The following is a 22,796-nucleotide window of genomic DNA, read 5'->3' on the forward strand; positions in this document are numbered from 1 at the left end:
TCTTCCATTTTTAATTTGCTGCATGTTGACTTTGTATCCTCATTTCCTCCCTCCCACTCCACACTGGGCCTTTAACATAGATATTACATTGCAAATTCCCCTTGGCTCTTCCTCAATGTCACAATGAGTCAGACACAGCTGTTAATACAAGTGAGTCCGTCGTTGGGATGAATTCAGTCTCTAGCATGAGCAGGGAGCACCCGACAGCCAGTGATCCCTGTTCTTCCTGTAAACTATAATCGGGGAGAGTATTTTTTCATCTAAATACCTGCTCCTTTGATGTGTAAGCCTCAATTATATCTGATTTGTTCTTTGGCTTTGTATATTTTATTCACTTTTCTACCCCTACCCTGATCTTTACTTTTAAGCATTTGCCTGTTCACTCTCAAAAAGTCACACCTACTAAAATAAAACAATTACACATTGAGGAAGATTGAAACAAGTAAATAAAAAGTGATTTGGATTGATCAGAGCATATGATCCCAAAGGTTTGAATACATATAAAATACCAGACCCTGCTCAACTCAGTGATCAGACTGCGCACTGATGCGGTAGCCTTCAAAATGTAAACCTTCTCTGCAAGCGGTAACTCATTATATCAGTCCCTGGTAGGATGATTTCCTTTAGTTTGCTGGCAAGGGGACTGGCCACCCTGCTCAACGCTGGTCTGTCAAAAATGGTCTAGTGACAGGTCGGACCACCTCCTCTGCAACCCATTCTATCTACATCTTTTTTTCTGCATGGTTTAAATAATTTCACTCTATTCATCTGGGCATGTGAATCTATAAAATATCCAGTGCTGCTGAAAATCCACGTTATCCATAAGTGTAGGTATCCAGCATTGTTCTATTTTATACAGGCATCCCTCCCAAGCTCACTTAAATGTTCAACTTCCCAGTCAGTTCTCAACATTTTAGTCACATTTTGCTCTATTATGGATTCATCAATCACCAGGACGTCCCAGCAATTATTATGGGGTGGGAGATCTATAGATGTTGCAGTAACTTGTCTGGCAAATTGAGTGCATATGTAAGTTAGATTAACATAAAAAAATAAATGAAAAAGGACACTCAATACTGTTTGTATGTTTTTTGTTCTAGATAATCCTTGCCCATCCATCACTGTGCTTATCCGGGGTATGTCAGGGAGACATGCATGGGCCATGCAGCTTTGCCATTTGCCAAGAGGAGCACGAGCAAATCAAAAGGTAAAATTAATGAACATTTGGAAAAAGATTACATTGTTTGAGTAGCACACAGCATAGGTTTTACATATGCTGTGTTAGGAAATCCATAGCTATAATAAATGTTCTGTGACATACAGTGGACCGTCAATATTTACTGTGCTAAATGGCCGGCCTGGACTAGGTTGATTGTGTTACCCTTGTTCGTATACTAATATTTGGGCACTATATTTGTTTGTGCCAGAACTTAACAATGGACTCATTTTCAAGCAACTGAAATTTTAACACTTACTGGGAAGTGAGACAGAGTCGCCCACCACAAATAAACATTTTGACTCGGGATGTAAATCCAAGGGTATTTATTGACCTAAAATAGGCTGGACACTGCATTTGGTTGCTCTCTGTAGTTCTTGTGGCTTGGCGTTTTGGGAGATGGGGCCGTCCCTCTCTGGCTTTACTTTCCCGGCCTTTCTCTCTTCCCTAGCAGAGGCATCCATAACAGGGTTAATTCTATTGAACAGTGCCACCTGTCTGTCTGGTGTTCTGCCTTACTCTAGTGGTGTTTCCCCTAAAATGTCAGCTGACTCTAACCCTGTTGGCATTTTCTAGGCTTTATCTAGCCTAGTCCGCTTAGTAGTCTTGGGGAGTTCTTGATGGTGCCTTCAGCCGCCCAGTGTCATGTTCTCTTATCTCACACCTGCTTATACCTGACCCTTTATTTTTATTTATTGGACATTTGTATGGCGCCTATACACAAATGTTTCCAGACGCCACAAGACGGGGCTGGGGCAGAGGAAAAACAACAATGAGCAACGGTCCTACTAGGACTTGTGACATTCGTAACGCGCAACAAGTGCAGTGACAAGAAGTACAGTTGGGAGGGGGAAGGTCAGGGAGGAAGGAGAGGGCGGGGGAGAGAGAAGTGCCGGAAGTCGGCGGGCCCAGGGTTGGGCAAGTGCTGAGGGAGGGGGGCCCAGGAGGACAAGTGCCAGGGGGGAATAGGACGGGGACCAGGGGACAGGGTAGATGGTGTGGGGGAGGGGTGGACCAGAATCAAGCTAGTTAGGGGAAGGGTGCCTGTGGGCAAGTGCTGGAAGGGGTACTGGGTAGACTGGATGAGGGGGGACTGGCCCCACTAGGGTACATAAGGGTCCAGGCACCAGTCAACGCGGCAGGTGGAGCAGTTTAGCAAGGGAGGGGGAAGAGGGAAGGAGGAGGTGAAAAGTAAAGTCTTGAGAAGTTTACAAAACTTAAGGAGATCCAGCTGAGATGGGTAGGAAGGCTGTTCCAGAGGGAGGCTCCTGCTGAAGAAAGTGATCTACCCCCACTCTCTGCTTCGAGAAGCATCCGGTATGCAGATAGTTGGAGCTAGAGGACCGAAGGACTCTAGCAGTGAGGTATTTAGCGAGATACTGTTGGTTGTAGCGGGGTCCCAGGCCCCAGAAAGCCTTGTGGATGATGCAGAGGGTCCTGAATTTGATACTTGCAGCCACCGCGAACCAGTGGTGTGATATGAGGGCTGGAGAGATGTGGTCACTGGGCTTGAGGCCAAGGTTAATTCTTGCAGCCCTATTCTGAATTAGTTGCAGAGGGCGAAGAGAAGAAAGAGGCAGATTGAGGAAGAGGCTGTTGCAGTAATCCAGCCTAGAGAGAACCAGGGCTCTGGAGACATTGAACTTCTGGGGAAAGGTGAGGAAAGAGAGAATGACACTGAGGAGGTGGAACAGAAAGCTGGACGTCTTGGCAAGGTCCGTGATGTGAGCGGAGAAGAAGAGAGAGGAGTTGAAAATGACCCCAAGGTGTTTTGCCCCGCAAGCGGGTGAGTGGAAGGGCTCCCAAGGAGGGCAGCCAGAGAGTGTGAGGGAAACAGGCAGCAAGGGGTCCCAGTGAGAAGCATCTCAGTCTTACTGGCATTAAGGCAGAGATCATTAGCAGTGACAAAGGAAAGGAATAAGTGGGCACCACTTTGTATGATGATTCTTAAAATGAAGTAACAAAGTAAACAGAAGAATAAAGCTTCTCTGTGAAGAGTCTGGAGACACCCTGACTCGAAAAGTAACAGTGAAGGAAAAGACTAAGTATGGCCAACTTAGTCACACAGCCGCTCTCTGTTATACCCAAAACAACGGGTTATGAAGTTAAAAAGACGTTCTTCAAAATATTCCTGTATATAGGTAAACGTGCTTGTATCCAATTTCAAAAATGATAGTCAAAAAGAATCCAAGTCAGAAATAAATTCAATAATAATTTATCAAAAGATCATTGATAAGAGCACAACACTAATGGTATCTTAGTGAGGCTGCAGCTACACATCACATGTTAGGTATGGACTTAATATGCCAATGCATTTCGGAGTATACAAACTCCTTCATCAGGGCAAGTCTGTATTGAAATAATGTGAACACACAACATAAAAACACATGCATACATCAATAAAGAAAATTTAAACACATAGCAGAGTGTAGAATGTTCATATGAGCGTTGGAATATATGTTTGGAAATAAACAACAAAATAAATGCAGTAAGGAACAAGTAAATCAACAACATAATAAGGCTAAAGGAGTAAAAAACAAATAACAAATGGTACCTCTATACCGGTGTGTAGCCAGTGTAGCTTTTTTTAGGAATGTCAGGCTGTCAGTAACACCTGTGGTCCAATAAAGGACAGCGGTCACAACGGCTTTCTAAAAGCATGAAAGTTAGAGTAATCAGAGGGCTACATGTGTTTAAGTGAAGCAGTTTATCTATTACAATCTAAAATGCAAAGATACCTGTAAACGCAGCACGGCCGTGAGACAAGCCGTCTGAACGCTGCAGTGCATCGCCGTATTGTGGTGTTGCTAGGAAACGGGTTATTTACATAACCACGTGACCGCATCGCGTCTATAAAACGGCGCAATGCGTGTGACTTTCAAATAGCTATGCTATCTCGATTTGCAAGTCCCCAAGGTATAAACTAAGTAATTATATAGTCTAATGGTGGTCAAGTACTAATTCTAGGGTGCATAATGTCTAAAATAAAATTAAAGAATCAGCATGGAAATGAAAAAATACTCAGTGAAAACAGCTATGTTGTTTACATACAAAATGGCAAATATAAACAGAATCAACAAAAATAATTAAAAAAAGCATCAAAAGTAGCTTCTGTGTTCGTCCAAATTCCAAAAACATCATCTATATAACGTACCCATAGATGTATGTGCTTGTTCCAATCTGGCTTATGAAGTACGTTGTCCATTTCAAATTTGACATATAATATTTATGTTTGTTTCCCTGATTGATAAATTTTCATGTCGCTCTAAATCTGCTAAATTGGTTGATTTATATTTACATAGATGTAGACACTTTGCTGCCGTGCCTCCCGGATGTCCAGTCTGGGACCCAAGGTGGCATTGTTTTCAATGCCACCATTAGCGGCAGATTTTATTTATTTTTGTTGATTCTGTTTATATTTTGCCGAAATGCATTGGCATATTAAGTCCATACCTAACATGTGATGTGTAGCTGCAGCCTCACTAAGATACCATTAGGGTTGTGCTCTTATCAATAATCTTTTGATAAATTATTATTGAATTTATTATTGATTCTTTTTGACTATCATTTTTGAAATTGGATACAAGCACGTTTACCTATATACAGGAATATTTTGAAGAACGTCTTTTTAACTTCATAACCCGTTGTTTTGGGTATAACGGAGAGCGGCTGTGTGACTAAGTTGGCCATACTTAGTCTTTTCCTTCACAGAGATCATTAGCAGAACACCATGCCTGAATAGCAGTGAGGTATTAGAGGGGAAAAGGAGGAGGTAAAGGAGGGAAGCTTAACGGAGAGCTGGGTGTCGTCAGCAAAACACTGGAAGTGAAGAGAAGGTGGAGATCAAGTCAGCCAGAGGGGCAAGATACATTGTGGAAAGCCACAGCGATGGGATAGAACACTGAGGAACGCTGCAGGTAGAGAGTGAGGTGGAGGAGAGGAAAGGGCCTAGTTGCACTTGGGAAGGTTGGTTAGAAAGGAAGGTCAGCCAGGCCAGTGCCCAGTCCGTGATGCCAAGGGCATCACAGTGACGATTTATGAGGATGGCATGGTTGACCGTGTCAAAGGCAGAGGAAAAATCCAGAAGGATCAGAACGGAGGGAGAGTTGGCATCTCAAGATTAGAGAGCAGGTCTTCATGGGTGTTCGGAGAGCAGTTTCCGTGCATCTGGATGTTATGCATCCAGATTGGTGGTCGTGGAGACAGCCAGCAGATTCGGTGTGTAGGGTCCATTGGGAGATGACCAGCTTCTTCAAAAGTTTGCCAGGAAAGGGGTGATGGAGATGGGGTGATAGTTAAAGGGTCCGGAGACGGCTTTTTTAGGAGGGGGTGTACAGGGGAGTGCTTGAGTGGTTGTGGGAAAGAGCCAATGGCAAAGTAATGGTTACAGAAATCAGTCGGGACAGGGGTGATAGAGGAGATATTGTCCTTGATGTTTCTGCAATAGCAGAGGAGCACCTGTTTCGAGGCGAAGTTCATAGAGCCGTCTACTCTAGAGACCTTGTTGGGTGCAATGGGAGAGGAGGAGAGAAAGTGGGGCAGGGGGAGAGGGAGGCCAAGGGAGGTGTGAGCAGCGGGGGAATGTGGGTTGTTGGGAGGGCAGGGGGAGGATGAGGACAGGATGTCCTGAGTTTTGATGGGGACGTGTAAGGCCAGAGCAGTGCAGAGGCACTGGGAGAGAAGGGGGTGAGAGGAGATTTGCAGAAGGAGTTACAAGTTCCTTGTAGAATTTGAAAATTTCACCCATGTTATTGGTGGCCCAAGAAATACAGGTTCGGCCATGAGTCCTCTTCTTGGAGCAGATCGAGAGACGATAATGCCTTTGGAGCAGGCCAGTTTGTCAGAGGATGTGCATGAGGACTGCCATTTCCACTCAGCAGCTCTGCACTTGCGTTTCAGAGCGGCCAAATCAGAGTCATACCAAGAGTTTCACTTGGAGGCAGGCTTAATGCGGATCCTCATGACTAGGCCAAGGATGTCCAGAGTGTTGGAGATCGAGAGAAGGAGGTTAACAAGCGCTAAATCAGAATTGTGAGTCATTAAAAAGGGTGGAAGGAGAAGCAAAGGTGGTGGCAAATGCAGAAACTGACAAATGCTTTATCAGTCGAATGACGTAGAATTCTAGCAGTGTGGATAAAGGCATCACCGGGGGGCCAGGGAGCTCCAGATGGGAAAAGAGGAGCGAATGGTCAGACCAGGAGAGAGGGGTAATTGGGAGGTTGGAGCGGGTGTTGTCTGCTGAGCTGAGCGCATCCAGGGTGCAACCAGCAGAGTGGGTTGGGCCGGAGGGAAGAATAGTGAGGGAGAGAGAGTAACGGAGGTCTCTGAAAAGGACAGAGGCCGTTATCAGAAGAATCTAGATGAATATTAAAGTCCCCAAGAAAGAGAAGTTTGGGGGAGGAGGCCAGGAGAGAGAAGGAGAAGTCAGCCTATTCAGAGAGGAAAAGGGATGTAGGTCCAGGGGACCTATAGATAGAGGCGAAAGTGAGGGAGAAGGTAGGAGACACACCCAGCCTACAGACAAGGCATTCAAAGGAAGAGTAAGAGTGAGTGGGAATGAAAGTGGCAGGAATCCTATCAGGGAAGACAAGGGCAACTCCACCACCAGACCGATTAGCCCTGGGTTTGGAGAGGATCTTGTAGCCTTTAGGAAGGAGAGTGTCAAAAACGATGACATAGCTGGCATTGAACCACGTCTTGGTGAGAGTCACGACAGCAAGGTCGAAGTCTTCGAGGAGGAGACAGATCTCGGAGGAGTGTTTAACAGTAGAGCAAGAATTGAGAGTAGCTAAGTGAAGCTGGATGCCACTTTTAAAGGTTTTCTGAGGTGGGGTTCAGGGACATGGTAGTAGGAGTGGCAGTAAGGGGGGCAGCAGGTGGCAGGAGAGGGGAGAAAGTTAGAGTGAAGGAAGACACCTATCCAGCAGGAGGAGGGCTGAGAGCCCTGGGCCGTGATAGTGCTATTTTGCTAGACATTAATGATGCACCTAGATGATAAGTATGCCAAGAGAACTTCTCATCTGGTTCCACCATTAATGGGCAAGGAGGAAAAAGAGGATAGGATAGAGACCATATGGGGCGTCCATAGGTCAGGAGAAGGAACAGTGAATAGGATGTCAGTGATAGTCTGTCTAGAGGAAGCATTGAGGTAGGTATCGACAATGGGCAGGGTAGGCCTGGGTTGGAGCCCAGGAGCGATTCTTAAACTTTTTCCTTCCAGACTTTGTGAGAGAGTTAGGGCAAGTGATAGAGTAGCAGTTAGACTAGATAAGGGAGACAGAGAGCACCACGAGGACAGGGCGAGGGTGGGTGGGTCAGGAAGAGGGACTGCACTGTGCAGTATGAACTCACCAGGCAGCCAACAGTCAGATGAATAAGAACCTTTGAGTGGAATTTAAGCAAGGGCAACAATTTTAAGGACATGAAAGTTGAAAACAGAATATACAGGGAAGAACAACTTTTCAACTGGCCAGCAGAATGTAAAGACAGCCCTAGATCCAGAATATAGCCCAAATGCAACATTGAGTAAGGTATCCAGTTAAGAAACAACTTTAAAGCAGAGATAGCAAGTTAGACAGGCTGCTAGATTCGATTTTTTTTCTTTTTTTTATTCAAGACACACCTAGATTTGCAGTTCAAAAGTACATGTAAAACACACCTAGCTTTGATATTCAAAAGTGCATGTATAGCACACCTAGATTTGAGATTCAAAAGTGCATGTAAAGCACACCTAGATTTGAGATTCAAAAGTACATGTAAAGCACAACTAGATTTCAAATTCAAAAGTACATATAAAACACACCAGGAATCAAGTGTACAAGTGAAGACTACTCGGATTTGAAAATATAGTCCAATCATTCCTGAATGAGCCTGCACTGTTACCTGTGTTGCAGTATCTCCTGAATTCAGCTTCAGCAAAGCGTGTGGTCTCCGTTGTGTATGGATTGATTCAACAGGATTTCCTGTGGGTAGCCTTGACATGTAGAATGCGAGGGGAGGAGGATGTTGGTTCTTCTTTTATGGATAAACAGTGGGCAATGTTCTGAGAGCGTACAGACAACAGAGCATTCAGTACCAGACTACAGTTGATTCAGCTCAGGTCCCTTCACAGGGTGTATCTTGCCCCTACTCGCCTTCACTTCTTTGACCCCACCATGAATTACAGGCATCCGAGGTGCCATGCAGAATCAGCTGGTGTCCTTTATATGCTGTGGTCGTGCCCCCGGCTGCAGAACTTCTTCTGGAGGGGGGCGGTGCATGTTATTCCAGGTGGTCTCCTGTGATTTGCTGTGCTGTATGTTTGGGTGGCTCCTGGGGGCACCAAAGAATTGTTGGAAATTGTTGGAAGCAAACGTGATTGTAGCATGCAGCTGTGTCCTGATGCGTTGGGCTAGCCCTGTCCCCCCCTTTGGCTATTACTTGGTTGTAGGACTTGATTTGGCTGAGTGATATTAATAAGGAGTATGGGGCTCTCTGTGGAGTGAGGACTAGACCCAAGAATGTATGGGACCCCTTTGTGGCTTATCTCCTGGCTCAACAATTGGTTGCTGAGGGAGAGGTGACGGGATCTACAGATTATGAGATATTGGATTTTGGCTGACACTGATACACAGAGTGCAGACTACTTACGCCTGTGTTTTGTTTTTCTGCGAATCCTTGCACTGTACTACTGTATGTTAAAATGTGATGTTTACCCCATGAGTCGTGAACCTTAATAAATAAAGTTTCAAAAAAAGAAAATATAGTCCAATGGAGTCAAGAGTAAGGCCAACAGCCTGAATTGGAGCGTGTACCAATTCACTGTTGCCTATGACGCATAAGTTAGGCACACAGCTAGGCTAGACACAGATTGCACTAGAACATGCGGCAGAGAGAAGTGCGCAGGCTTGTAAAATCCCAGGAAGCTGTGGAAGTGCAATCCCTGAGGCATTGGGGAAAAGACAAGTGCAGGGAACAGTAGTGCTCAAGCCAGCTGAATAAACCGTGTACGAGTAGATCAGGAAGCTCAAATAGTAAGGTAGTCAGCGCTCCCAGGAGAAAACGGAGAATATGCAGGCGATGAGCTCATACGCAGGAGATAGATGACACATTAAGGGGGGGCTTGCATGTGTCACAGGGAGTAGATCGCTTACAAGCTTACCTTCACTGTACTAGTCTCTTTGGATGTTCTCACTCCCCCTTTCCAACTCCACCCTTTCCAACTCCACCCTTACCCATGTTCCTATTGCTTGTACCTCTAATTACCCCTCTATCAGCATTATCTTCTCTTGCCTCCCACTCTACTTCCTTGCTTCTTGCTATTCTTCTTGTTCTCAGTCTCTCTCAACTCTTACCACTAGCTACTGCAATTTTCCACTCCCTGTCGCTCTTACTCCTCTTCTACTACTACTGTTCTTACTCTGTAACGAACACCAACCCTTTACTACCTTTACTTCCTCCTACCACCAGTCTCTTCTACTCACTAGCGCCCACTGCCGTCCTCTACCACCACTCTAGTACCTGTCTACTCCTGCTACCTACTATCTCTACTCCCAACCACTACTACTACCACCTCTGCTGTTGTTACCACTACCATTCTGCTACTCCTACTCTCTAACTCTACTCTTCACCCTCTTGCACTCAAACACTAGTCAGACCCCTCCTTATAATAGCCTCTGCACTCCTTTCACTCTCGCCTCCTCTGGTCTCTCAGATGTACCCCAGCTCCTGTCGTCACCCAACTAACCCACACTCAAGCGTTCACACACACTTATATAATATCCCACCTCCTCTCAGGATTGGTCACCTACCTGTCTCCAGGGTGTGTAACTGGGAAAGTCTTCGTAGGTGCTAATAAGCCCCACCACCTTCTTGCTGGATTCTTGACCTTGAGCCTGTGATGGCTTCCAGGGGTCATGCATGCCTGTAGGCCTCCCTAGGTGTTTTTACTAACACAAGTCCCTGTTGGTTTAGTGGATGACAAAGGCTACCCCAGGGGCCTTGTATTCAATGAAACCCTGGTGGGCTACTGGACTCCGTGCAGTCATGTGCTGTGGCGGCCAGTGTTATTAAGGCGCCACACCCCTTGATTTCCTTTTCTCAGGCCACGTCCCTGCGCAGACTGGTGTTGTGACGCTTGCTGCACCTCTCGGCACTGCGTCAACCACTGCTACACAGTTCTGGCTTCTTCCCTGTGGCTGCTTCCCCTCGGGCTGCAGTGCTACTTTTTTTTCAGGGGAGGAGGAGTGGGAGGGAGTCTGCCGCTGGCCCTGTCACAGGAAGCTTACGTCCCTGAGTAATTCAGGCATAGGGTATTGCCATGGTTCTAGGGCAGTTTCTAATCGGCCTGATCATTTAAGGATTGTCCTTGGTACATACTCCACACTGCAAGGTCTGTGTTTGCATCATCCCACACCATATCTGTCAATTCCCTCCTACCCCTCCTGGGCGAAACATACTTCTCTCTGTTGCTGTAGCCTTATGGCCTCTCCTTAAGATAAGTTCTGGAACTGAGTAGTAACCTAAAAAGAAGACAGTGTTGAATACACTATCATTCCCATAGATGCCTTCACAACCACATATTGATACCCAGACCTATCTATCTCACTAATGGTATCATACCATAATGATTGTGAGGCCACTCTAGTTATATTGTAATGCTCTGAAATTTGAATTTCCTCATATGATGGATGATTGAGCACACCCTTTAATTCCTTTTTCCATTATGTTGACAAATTACCTGTTGTCACAGAGGCCACAGAAAAAACCCTGAGTCACAAGGACAGTCAATGGTTTTTATAAAAATGTGTCGGGTCTAGGATTATTCCTCTCTCTCTCTTGTCTCCATGCACACAGACGTCTGTAGCCCCTGTTTGGTGCTAGTGTAAATTGGCACCTAATGTCTGATCTCTTCATTGACTGGTGATATTCTCTGTAAAGGCAGGCTCTCTATCTCCCCCTGAGTTAGGGAGTTTGCCTTGTTCTTACTCTGTTGGATTCATCTAACCCAGTCACGCTAACCCTTATCTTTCCCTTTCAAATGTACCTTTTATCCGCTCCCGTAGCTCCTCCCAACAGCCTTGTCTCTTTCCGGTACTCACTTCTCCTTTCTCCCGCCTCCACCCTTTGATATTACTGCTTCTCTGACTCCTAATTCAACTCTTACTCCACTCCCACATCTCCCACTCTGTTCCTCCTACTCCTCTTCCCACTTCTACTCTTCCCACTATGACGACTCCTACAACTCCCACTACTACGCTCCACCTCCCACTACTGCACACCACCTCCCAGTACTATTAGTCACTCTGCTTTCACCTAGGGCCTGTCTTCTCACATTCATCCCTCACGCTATCCTTACTCATACGTCCCGTCCCCTTTCCTCCATCCCTGTGGGCGTGCCCCAACATGGGGACGGTAGAGGAACCTTGGCATTGAAAAATTTAACTTTCCCTCTAAATTTAGTACAATGTGTGTGGGCACGGTTTAGGGTGTGGGAACGCCCCGCCCTCTGGTGCCTCACCCCAGTCCCTTTTTATCACACAGACCGTGTCAGAACAGGCAGCCAGCGCAGAGGCTTTAACTTTCCGCTGGCTCCCGTTCTTTGTTTTTCAATCTTATTTAACCTCCCTTCAGTGCCTCGAATCCCCGGCGCATGTCGGCTGCAGGAGGATTCACGAGATGTGCTTCGTGCGACCACTCGTTCCCGGCCTCAGACCCTCATGCACTCTGTTTTGAGTGCCTGGGGTCCGCCCACCGCAGCGGCGTAGCCAACTTGTAGTCTCCAGGACCTTGCGTCAAGACAAGCTAGACCCTCAGTGCACGGCTCCTCAGCACAGCAACTCCTTCCGGGGGAGTTCCCACAGGCAAGGGTTGCTCGGAATCAGGTTCTGGCAGGCAAGAGGCCTTGAAGGATACCAGCTCCCTAGCCGAGTGGCGCTGAGGCCGTACAGGGCTGTCCTCGGAAGGGCGATCAAGTTCGTCCTGTATTTTGACCACAAGGGGTAAAGGATTATTGGGTGCCAGCTCCAAGAGTCAGTCCTCGGCATGATGCAGCACGACTACCGGCACAGGAGCCGAGGGCGAGCAGCCTACCGGAGTTCGCTCTGAGGTTGTCAGTCAGGGCGTTACGACTACCGGCCAGCCGGCTGAGGGCTCAGAACCTACCTAACTTCTGCTTCCTGTGCAGGACCCAAGCTGTATCCTCCCATGTCTGAGGCCTCTTGTGCCTCTGGGCCTTCACACCCTTCGCCCAGGGCATGGCACAAGGTCCCGAAATGGCGGATAGGCACGTGGCAGAGCCTGCTAGGCCGGTGGCCTTTTTGGTTTTGACTTGGGGCCCGCCTGTGCTCTCGCCCATTGAATGGGCCTTGCAAGAAAGTTCTAGTCCCCTTCCCTCTGGAAGCGGCAGTAGACTTTATGGTAGAGGCATCTGGTCTCATCAGGGGTACATCTACCCGTTGCAGCCTTATGGCTACCCGCCTCAGTGCTTTGACAAGGACCAGGGACCCAGTGCCTCGGAAGGCTGGGTCCCTAGGGATTCGGCAGCTAGCAAGGACCGCTTCTTAAAGTGCTTCCTCCTCCTGCTCCTCCTAATAGATTCCTCTCAAATGACAGATATAGTGAAGGAGGTGATCTTGCAGGTGACCTCACTGGTCTCCACCTCTGGGTCTCCCGCCTGTCCTCCAGGGCTACTGGCCCAGTCCCTACCGTTTGTTCAGACCCCTCCACCTCCTCCTGTACCACCAACGCCACCCGCTCAACAGTCGTTGGACCTATCTTTGCTCCGGACCTAGGGAGACCCCGCTGGCACCTATGTCCCAGGGCCCAGACTCGTCTCGGTCTGTAAAAAAAAAAAGGGGGGGGGGGGCAATGATGCCCAGGACGCTGAACCCTCAGCATCTGTTAAGGCCTTTCATGACTGCCTTCAGGGCCTGGCTTAGTTCTTGGGTGTCCCTATGCCAGAGGAAGCCTCCTAGGAGTCGGGAGTGCTAGCAGAGGTTTTGAGCAAGTGCACCACAATCCAGTTTGGCATCCCTCTCTAGAAGGATGTTATGCAGGTGGTGAGAAATGTCTGGGAAAAGCCCAGGGCCAACGCAAAGATGAACAAGAAGTTGGAAAGTTGGACAGCAGGTTCAGGCTGATGGACAGGGAGACAATATTCCTGGCCTCTCATCTGCAGCCACATTCTTGAGTGGTGGCTGCGGCCTCCTTGTATTTTAAACTATAGTCTTCCTCCTCAGGAGCCACCGCCAGTTGTCTTTCCAAGGAGGTCAGGTTCCTTGAGTCTTTGGGCAAACGCTGTTATGCCATATCAGGAATGGATCTACTGCAAACCAATGACAATGCCCTCTTGTTCGCTGCTAACTGAAAGTGTGGTGGGAGCTTGGGGAGTTTCTGCCTGACCTCCGTATGGAGAGGCAAGCCTCCTTGAAGGGCCGGTCTGGTGGATGCCCGGGCCGTTGCACAGGACCTCATGGAGGTTTTGGTCTCCCACATTGACACAGCCAGCAGAGGGCTGTAACTGGGTGTCGAGATCAGAAGCACGACATGGATGCACGCCACTAAGTTTTCATCTGAAGTGCAAGAGCGGATCCTAGATCTGGCCTATGAGGGCGTGGACATCTTTCATTCATCAACCGATGACGAGTTGACGAAGAAGAAAACCTCCACTCAAACCGCCAAGTCCTTGGCCATCCTAAGAAAGCCAAGGCTGAATTCCTTTCCCTTAGTCTCAAGGCAGGAGCGAATTCAAACTCTGTGCTTTCACTGGCTTCAAGGGGTTTCGGGACTGCAGTACGCAGACCTGCGAAGTCCCCTAGCGACAACAGGAGGAAGCAGCAGAGGACTTTGCACAAGTTTTTCCACTCCCCCTCCTCGCCTCCGGCGCCAAGAAACAGTGACATTGTGATCGGTGAACACAGCTCCCAAGTAGGGGGCTGACTAGCTCTTTTCCAGAACAGCTGAAAGAGTCTTTTCAAGAACCCTTGGATCCTATCCATAGTCTTTATCGGCTTCAGTTTTCCTCTTCCTTTTTCAATACACCTCTTTGTCAGATCGGGTCCCCGGTTCTTTTACAGGAGGTCCTTTCGCTCTTGGAGATGCAGCTGTTGGAACCGGTTTCTCTGTCAGACAGGGGCTCCTGTTTATACTCAAGGACTTTTGTGTTACCCAAAAACAACCAGGCTGGCCTGCACCTGTCCTTTCTCAATCTGTCTTTACCGCTAGAACGCTTCAAGATGATTACTTTAGAGCACATAGCAGAGTCTTTGTGTGCAGGGGACTGGATGTTTTCCCTAGACCTCAAGGATGTGTACCTGCATGTCCCCATCTACCAGCCGCATCAGAAGTTTCTGAAGTTCACGATTGTCATACCACTTCCAGTACAAGGTGCTGCCTATCAGCCTGAATTCGGACCCTCAAGTCTTCAGTACGTTAATGAACGCAGTGGCAGGCCTCCTATACCCTTATCTGGATGACTGGCGGGTGAGGGCGGTTTCACCAGATGAGGTGTACACTCCTGCCAGAGATTGGCGGATATTCTTCATTAGCTGGAGTTCTCCCTTTAGCAGAGGAAGTTGCAGTTGTGCCACTCCCAGGATCTGGTCTTCCTAGCGGTGCATTGGAACATGTCAGTTCAGCGGGCGTTCCCTACGCCAGAGGCTCCTCACCCTTCGCAAGGTGATGTGGCACTTTCTGGCCAATTGGAACACCTCAGCATGGTGCTTCCAGCACCTTCTGGGGCTGATGGCCTCCTGCATGCTCAATGTGCAGAACGCCTCAAGATGAGACGTCTCAAGCTATACCTGGTGGCCAGTTGGGATCAGGAGACGGAGCCTCAGTCGGACAGGATCCCAATACCCCTGCTCCTCCTGCCCGATCTGTGCTGGTGGATGATGGATGGCAATATCTCTGTGGGAGCTCCCTTCACCCAGCCGGAGCCCACCCTGGTGGTGACTGACTCCTCTCTTTCAGCCTGAGGGGCTACTCTGAAGGGCTACATGATTAATGGCGCATGAAGCCCTCCTCCATATCAATTTGCTCAGCTCAGGGCAGTGGGCCTGGCACTCAAGCCTTTTCTGCCTCATCAGGGACGGGTCTGTTCTGGTCAGGATGGACGATTCTACCACAATGTTTTACCTGAACAAGCAGGGTTGCACCCGTTACCCCCCCACTCTGCATGGAGGTGGAAGTGACCTGGGAATGGACCCTGACGGAGGGAATTTGGATTTCGGCAGTCCATGTCCCAGGCGACAGCAGTGCGGAAGCAGACCAGCTGAGCAGCTTGTGGTTCAACACCTACAAGTGGGAGTTGCACACCTACTCCTTGTTACCCCTGTTCAAGTGTTGGGGGTTTGCATCTCTTCAGAATTCCAAGTGCCCCCAGTTTGCTTCATGGGCAGGACATGGCCGGGGGTCTCTGGGAGATGCCTCCCAGATCTATTGGCATGGCCGGTTACGCGTTCCTGCCTCCCCCTCTGGTCCAGCTTAACCTCTGCATTTTCCAGCCTTCGGTTGGCTGCAGCCTCATCCTGTTTGCCCCCCACTGGCCTTCAAGGGCCTGGTTTTCGGGTCTGCTGCAGTGGTGCTCCTAGGGACCCCTCCACCTTCCGATCCCCAACAAGGGGCTTCCTGACGCAGCAGAGTGGGGCAGTGGAACATAAGGACCCCGCCAGGCTGGCGCTCACGGCCTCGTTCCTGACCATTTCAGGCTTCAGCATGCTCAATTATCGGATGACAACTGGGACATCGACTCAGAGTAAATGGACTAGAGTCTGCTGTTGGGCTCATGACCAGGGTCTGGATCTTGTCCTCTGGATGACATACTGGCTTTTTCAGCTCACCTGGCTTGTTCGGTAGTTCAGGTGAATACTTACTGCACTTATTTGGCAGCCTACGGGGCTTACAAGAATTACCCTGAGCATGTGTTTTCGTTGGCCAACCCAGTGGTGAAGACCCACCTCAAGGGTTTGTCTAGGCTTTTTCCTCCAGTGCATAGGCTGCATCCGGTCTGGGGCCTCAATGTGGTTCTTGCAGCTTTGCTGTGCAAACTGTTGAGCTGATGGCCTCAGTGTACATCCGGCTGATAATGCTAAAGACAGTTCTACTGGTAGCTCTCACCTTTGGGCTCAGGGTCAGTGAGCTGCAGGCTTTGTCTTCGTGCAAACCTTTAACCACGTTTCACAATCACAAGGTCATCTTGCGCACTCACCCAAACTTCTTTCCCAATTTGGTCTCTGCTTGCAGTCAGAGGCAGAGCAGGCTCTGCATTCCTTGGACCTCAAGAGGGTCCTCAAGTTTTACCTCTCTGCCAAAATCCTTCTGGAAGTCTGAGGCATTGCTTGTCACTTTTGAGGGTCCTCCCCCGGCTCTCAGGCTTCCAAGACTTCCACAGCACTTTGGATGGTGCAGGCCATTTCAGAGGCATGCACAGCCATGGGCAAACCAGTTGCTGAGGGGATTCATGCCCATGCGGCAGGGCTAAGACCACGGGTCTCGTGCTTCAGAGACCTGCTTCGTGGGATGTCATCATCAAGGCGGCTACGTGGCCACTCCGTCGGCCTTCTGTAAGCACTATTCCTTGGATACCAGCTCCAGGCGCGATGCATTGTTCGGTCTCGTGTTTCTGAAGAACATTTTTGATTCATCCAAGATATGAGGAAGGTTGTCACAGCTCCACCCTATGGTCTTGTTTGGTGGAATCACCCACAAGGATGAAGGAAAGGGGACGGGACGTATGAGTAATTAAAGTTTCTCACCGTAGTGACTAGAGTACCCATAGTCCCCTTTCCTCCATGCGTCCCACCCACCTTCCCCCCACCTTGCATGCCACGGGCAAGTATGTAATAAGTGTAGCCAGGTATTTAGATGGATTTCTGAACTCTGATCTGGTGGGCAGAGGTTCAGAAGGCCAGCCTAGTTTCATGGAACAGGGTAACCTTCTGGACAAGCCAGACCAATCAAGGTAGCATAGGCGGCGGTCAAGACTAGAATCAAGTGTATTCCATCTATTGAAAATGATAGAGGTGAGGTATTTCATAGGAGTGAAGATATTTGTGAAGAGTTTAGATTGTTTTACAAAGAATTGTATAAGGAACAATTACATCCTTCTGAAACGGACTTGCAGTCTTTTATTGATAAAGTGCACCTTTTAAGACTTAGAAATGACAAAAAATTGATTCTAGAGTCTGCGATTGATGTGGCTGAGATTACTGCTGCAATATTGCAATTGAAGGACGGAAAATCGCCAGGGTTGGATGGGATTATTTTGGAATTTTATAAAAAAATGTGTTGAGCAAATATCGCCTATTTTTATGTGTCTTCTTTAATGGGTTTTTAAAGTCAGGAAGGGTATGCGATTCAATGACAGATGCAATGATTACTGTCATTCCTAAACCTGATCGAGATCACAGGAAGTGCATTAATTATAGACCTATTTCGCTGTTGAATGTAGATTTCAAGATATTTACAAAAATGTGGGCGAATAGGCTTATGGTTAATATGGGTGATCTAGTGGATGAGTCTCAAGTGGATTTTATCCCAGCAGATATGGATATGATAATATCAGGACTGTTTTAGATGTCGTTGGAATACATCATAATAAAAAATTGAAAGGGATAATTGGGTTTTTTGATGTGGAGAAAGCATTTGTTCGGGTTAATTGGAGGTTTTTGGAATGCACTTTATTAAAAATGGGATTTGGACCAACCTTTATGAAAATGATTAAGTGTATTCATTATGAGGTTAAAGCAAGGGTGACTATAAATGGTTTAATATCGAAGTCTTCTCTTTATCCAAGGGCACGAGGCAAGGGTGCCCTTTATCGCCTTTTTTGGTTGATTTAGCACTTGAGCCTTTGGCGGTTTATATTAGGCAATGTGGAGAAATGAAAGGTTTGTGTGTTGGAGGTGTGGACGTTAAAGTATTGTCTTATGCAGATGATATGCTGGTCCTTTTGTCTAATCCTGAACAATGTGGATTGGTTCTGAAACAGACGTTTGAAGAAGTGGGTGAGATTTCGGGCCATAAAATAAACTGGTATAAGACTGAGATATTCCAGTTGTCTAATGAGTGTAGTAAAGATATTTTTAAGGTATGGGAATGCAAATGGTCCCCTGAGTATATTAAATATCTTGGTGTGTATATCATTTGAGGAAAATTATGCAGTATAATATTGATAAACTAGTAGATAACATTATATATCCAATAAGACGATGGGAAAGACTTAATTTATCATTATGGGCAAAGATAAATATGATAAAGATGATTTTATTACCAAAAGTGTTATATATAATCCAGTCGATTCCGTTATAGATTTCCAAAAAACAGATTATGCAAATTAAAAAAAGATTTTTCAATGTTTCTTGTGGGGGTTGGGTAAGAAGCCGCGGATCCCTAGATTTATGCTGATGCAAAGTGTGGATGAAGGAGGTTTTGGATATCCTGATTTGTAGAAGTACTGTAAGGCGTTCCTGCTCAAGTGGGGTACTTATTATTATACGAATGATGACTTTGCAGGTGCTATATGGCTACGCAGGGAGAGAGGGGTTTGCAATCCGTATAGTTTAAATAGCCTTTATACTATGGACAATATGTCGATTAATAGATTAAAGTTGAAGTCTATAGTGGCAACCAGGCAAACCTTGCAGGGGTGGTTTGGAGAGAATAGCCAGTCATATGGTTTTAGTGAAGATGCTTCTCTTTGGCACAATGAGGTTTTACAATTAAACGATAGATGTTTGATTTGGCAAAATTGGGTTCGGAAGGGGGGTTTGACAATAGGTGATAAATTGGATGGTGATGATCTTTTAGCATTTGGGGACATACAGAGGAAATAGGGGTTGCATGAAAGAGAAAGGCAAAAATAGAAAAGGATGATTGGCAATTCATTGCGAATCAAACCCGCACTGTGTCAATTGCTTACAGGACAGGAATATTCTGTGTGTACATATATGACCTTTATGCAATTGGAAGATAAACATGTTGCGGCGTGGGATAAATTGAGAATGGTGTGGTCGGATGATCTAAATATGTATTTTACGGACAGGGAATGGAAGGATATTCTTAGGGTAAGTGCCAATGTGGGTACGGATTTGAACTTGCGTCTGATTAGACAGAAGGTGGGTCAGTAAGGTGTACTGGACACCAGTTAAAATGTATAAACTGGGGTTACAAACTGATAATCTATGTTGGGGATGTGGAAATGATGTAGGTACCATTATGCATCTTCTATGGGATTCCTCTAGAGTTCGGACTTTCTGGACTCATGTGATAGATAGAATTGATTTAATTTTGGATGTAGCTTTACAGAGATCGGGTGGGAACATTATCATATTTCTACATCGAGGTAGGTGTAGGCGTTCTTTGAAATATAGTGGTTGGATAAATACGGCTTTATTGGTGGCCATAAGACTGATCCTTCGAGTTCGGAAAACTAGGAAGAAGCCTACAGTTGAAGATTGGTTAGTTGATTTGCGCACCTTATCGAATGCCTTGTATGATTGACTATATATGCTGCGGATTAGTATGAGTGGGTAGAAATGGTGTAGTCGGAAAAGGAAGAGGAAAGGAAAAGAGATAGGGAAGGGGAAAAGAAGAGGGGAAAGATAATTTTATTTGTTATTTTTTTTCTCACTATTATACTTTTTGGGGGATTTGGTTTGGTGTCTGTGTGTTGTTGGTGTTTGTGTGTATGTTCTAAGTTAAATGTTTTTATTGACTGTTGTATTTTGCTCTTTTATTGTTTACAAAAATGAACATTTTCTTGGTATGTCGGAGGGATCATTTGATTATGCTGTTTGTTTATTGATATGTTCTTTAATTGAATAATTTTGATTTGTGTTCTCTGGTTCACTATTCCTTTCTTTATTTGATTATTCTGTGATTTAATTTAATGACATACTAATAAAGAGATTAAAAAAAAAGACTAGAATCCAAAATCCAGAATTAGATTATTTTGTTGCACTGCAGTGAATACCGGTTGGGTGCTGTCCAGTGTCATTGCTGCTTCTGGAATTTTTAGCAAAAATGCAGAACAGATCTGGACAACCCCCTTGAAGTCAGCTTCTGGCACTTGGGTTAGCGCCCTCTAAGGCTCGGATTACTCGTTAATGTATGTCCTATATCTTCCTATCGTAGCTGGAGCGTGCTATGCATTGAGCCTCCAGGGCGTCCACTCGGTTTGTCAGTTCTGATAGTTCATAGCCTTATTCACAGGCCAGGTTCTCAATCTGTACAATACACTGTTACGCCTCTGCAACCCTTTTTTATCCAAGACTGAAAGTTTTGAGCATTGTTTGGGTACACAGTTTGGGTATTGTTAGGGAGAATTCTCTGTTTAGGCTGAATTTCCTAACCTAGTGAGTCCCCCAGCAGCTTTGCTGGATTTTTGGGGTTTATTTTTTTCTCCTGCCAAGAGTGAGACTCTTTTACCCTCACTCTTGGGCATGATTTGAGTGTGTTTCTTTGACTCTAGATGTGTTTAATGGGCTATGGAGTCTTTTACTCCATAGGGCTTCATGTGTTTTTGTGATGTGTGTTACACAGCACCCTCAGTGCAGTAACACAGGGGTGTCCTAGTGACCCCCCAGTATAGACTCCATACCCTGGGACTGACTACTGTCTCCCAGGGCATGTAAAGTCACCATTGACTTTACTAGTCTTAAATTCTGAACAGAACCAGTACAAACCATCATATTGTGGACGTACTGGCTGGGGCAATTTGATTGCCCCGGGGTCTGTTAGTCGAGGGGACACGTCTCCGTCCCCCCTGTTCGAGTGTTGGCTGGTGGCAGTGGATACTACTTTTTATATTCGACCGCAAATATATTCCTATGGGATTTTCCCATTGTTCGAGGCTACCAACTTTAATTATTTAATTCCTATAGCCTCGAACATACCGCCGGTTTATTTATTTAATATTAATTCTCCGGTTGGTATTTTTTGCCAAGACTCGGTTCTAAAATGGCATTTGTGTTCTCTTCTGTGACTCCAACCCAAGTCGAGCCCTTTGTTCCCATTTTTGGCGGGCTTCTCCACAGAAGCCTCCAAAAGTGGTGCCACTCTGTCTGGGTACCCCAGGGTGTGTGGGAGGGGCTTTAGGCACCCTGGACTGAGTTGCCTAGGCAACTCAAGTCGCACTCCGTCCTGATTGGCCCAAGTGGTGAGCCGGTCGGCTCACCACTTAGCATGTTTGAGTGACAGCTAGGCTGAGTGAATGGGGTTTTTCTGCATAAAAGCATGGCTTTGGGGCCTGGAACTTCAGAAGTCGCTACAGGACCTAAGAATCCGATGAGGGAGAAGCTGAGCCGACCTGCTACGACGACACCACCGGTGGAGCCCTGCTGAACCGTCTCACCACTTTTCCCAACGACAGAGGAGATCTCCAGCCCGGAGAGTCTTCTTCCTTCGGCTGGTGGGGATAACCAGTCTGCTTCCTTTTTCGCTTCCTGGAACAACTCGTGGCCGCCTTGCCTGTGCCAAGCACCGCGGGAACAGGGATACCACATTTTACCACTACCGCGAATCAAAGGGTAGTACCTTTAACCGGAAAACTCTCCGGCTGGTTTCTTCCCTGGCAGTGCAACGACCTTCATCTTTCCTCCACGTCGAGATCTTCTCTTCCTCTGGACGACGCAGCGACTTGCACCCGCTGCCAGGAAAAACTGCCCCCGCTGGAGGATCCTTTCCACCTAAGGTACCGTGTTCCGCCTAGCTTCCCTTGAAACCGACTGTACGGGGTAGATTTAGCCCCCGGCTTTCAAACCTGGGTTAGCCTGGGACACCCTGGCTAAACTTTTCTGAGCCTAACTAAAACCTCTCTGAACTCCCTGCAAGACTTTTTTAAGCCTGTTGACATTGTGTGATCTTGGGTGCAATTGTGCCCTGCTCTCTCCAAGAGTGGGCCCGGCCTATGGACTTTGGCTCACAAGTAACTTTTGACTTTCCTGCCTTGCGTAAGAGTTCCTAAGTATTAGTGTGGTGTATTTTCCTACATTCTGCTTTTTCCCTCCCTTTTTCGTTAACTTATTGGAGTGCCATTTATAGTTAAGCGCTCACCTCTGTCTGGAAATAAGTGGTGTTAACTAAGACTTGTCTGATAAGGAATAAGGAATGTATATATAATAATAGTAACTGTGTTTAGAGTGGTTTACAATATTAGTGCTGGAGTGTTTCAATAAATGTGTTTTTAAATAAATAATTATATACCTTGATACCAAAGCTCTGGTCAGTGTTTGATTGTGCTATTGTGTCTGTGTGCCTATTGTGTATACTTTACATACTGCCTAACTCTTCTTGAGGGAAGTCTGACTGCTCAGCCACAGCTACCAGGTAAATCTGGGTGGTACAGACTGCTACCAAGTGGGTTTACTGCCAACACCTGTAGTCCTAAATCTTTTGCAGTGGTCCCCAAGGGAACTGCACAGGTTTCTGCCTAACAGGTATGCTTCCATGAAAATGTATTTCCCACAAAAGCTGCTTCCGATCAGCTCAGTTCTAGTGACTGTGGGTGACCTTCTCTACTGCAATTGGAGGAATTGCCTGATTCTGTGCCATGGTTCTTTTCTTGAGGTATTGCCTATCCCAAAAGTTGTGTAATTAAAGG

General features: G+C 46.7%; 1 protein-coding gene across 6 annotated transcripts in view; it reads left to right on the top strand.

Moving 5' to 3' along the window:
• RALGAPB (Ral GTPase activating protein non-catalytic subunit beta) overlaps window positions 1-22,796 on the top strand; it is a 2,501,232-nt gene that overhangs the window by 1,969,499 nt on the left and 508,937 nt on the right. For all 6 annotated transcript variants that reach the window (XM_069652125.1, XM_069652127.1, XM_069652128.1 and 3 more), the window contains one exon: window positions 1,101-1,207. In XM_069652125.1, coding sequence (XP_069508226.1) covers window positions 1,101-1,207 — 107 coding nt within the window. The remainder of the gene's footprint in view (window positions 1-1,100; window positions 1,208-22,796) is intronic.

The sequence above is a fragment of the Ambystoma mexicanum genome, chromosome 3p (assembly GCF_040938575.1).
Source record: "Ambystoma mexicanum isolate Mex_15411 chromosome 3p, UKY_AmexF1_1, whole genome shotgun sequence".
Taxonomy (NCBI): domain Eukaryota; kingdom Metazoa; phylum Chordata; class Amphibia; order Caudata; family Ambystomatidae; genus Ambystoma; species Ambystoma mexicanum.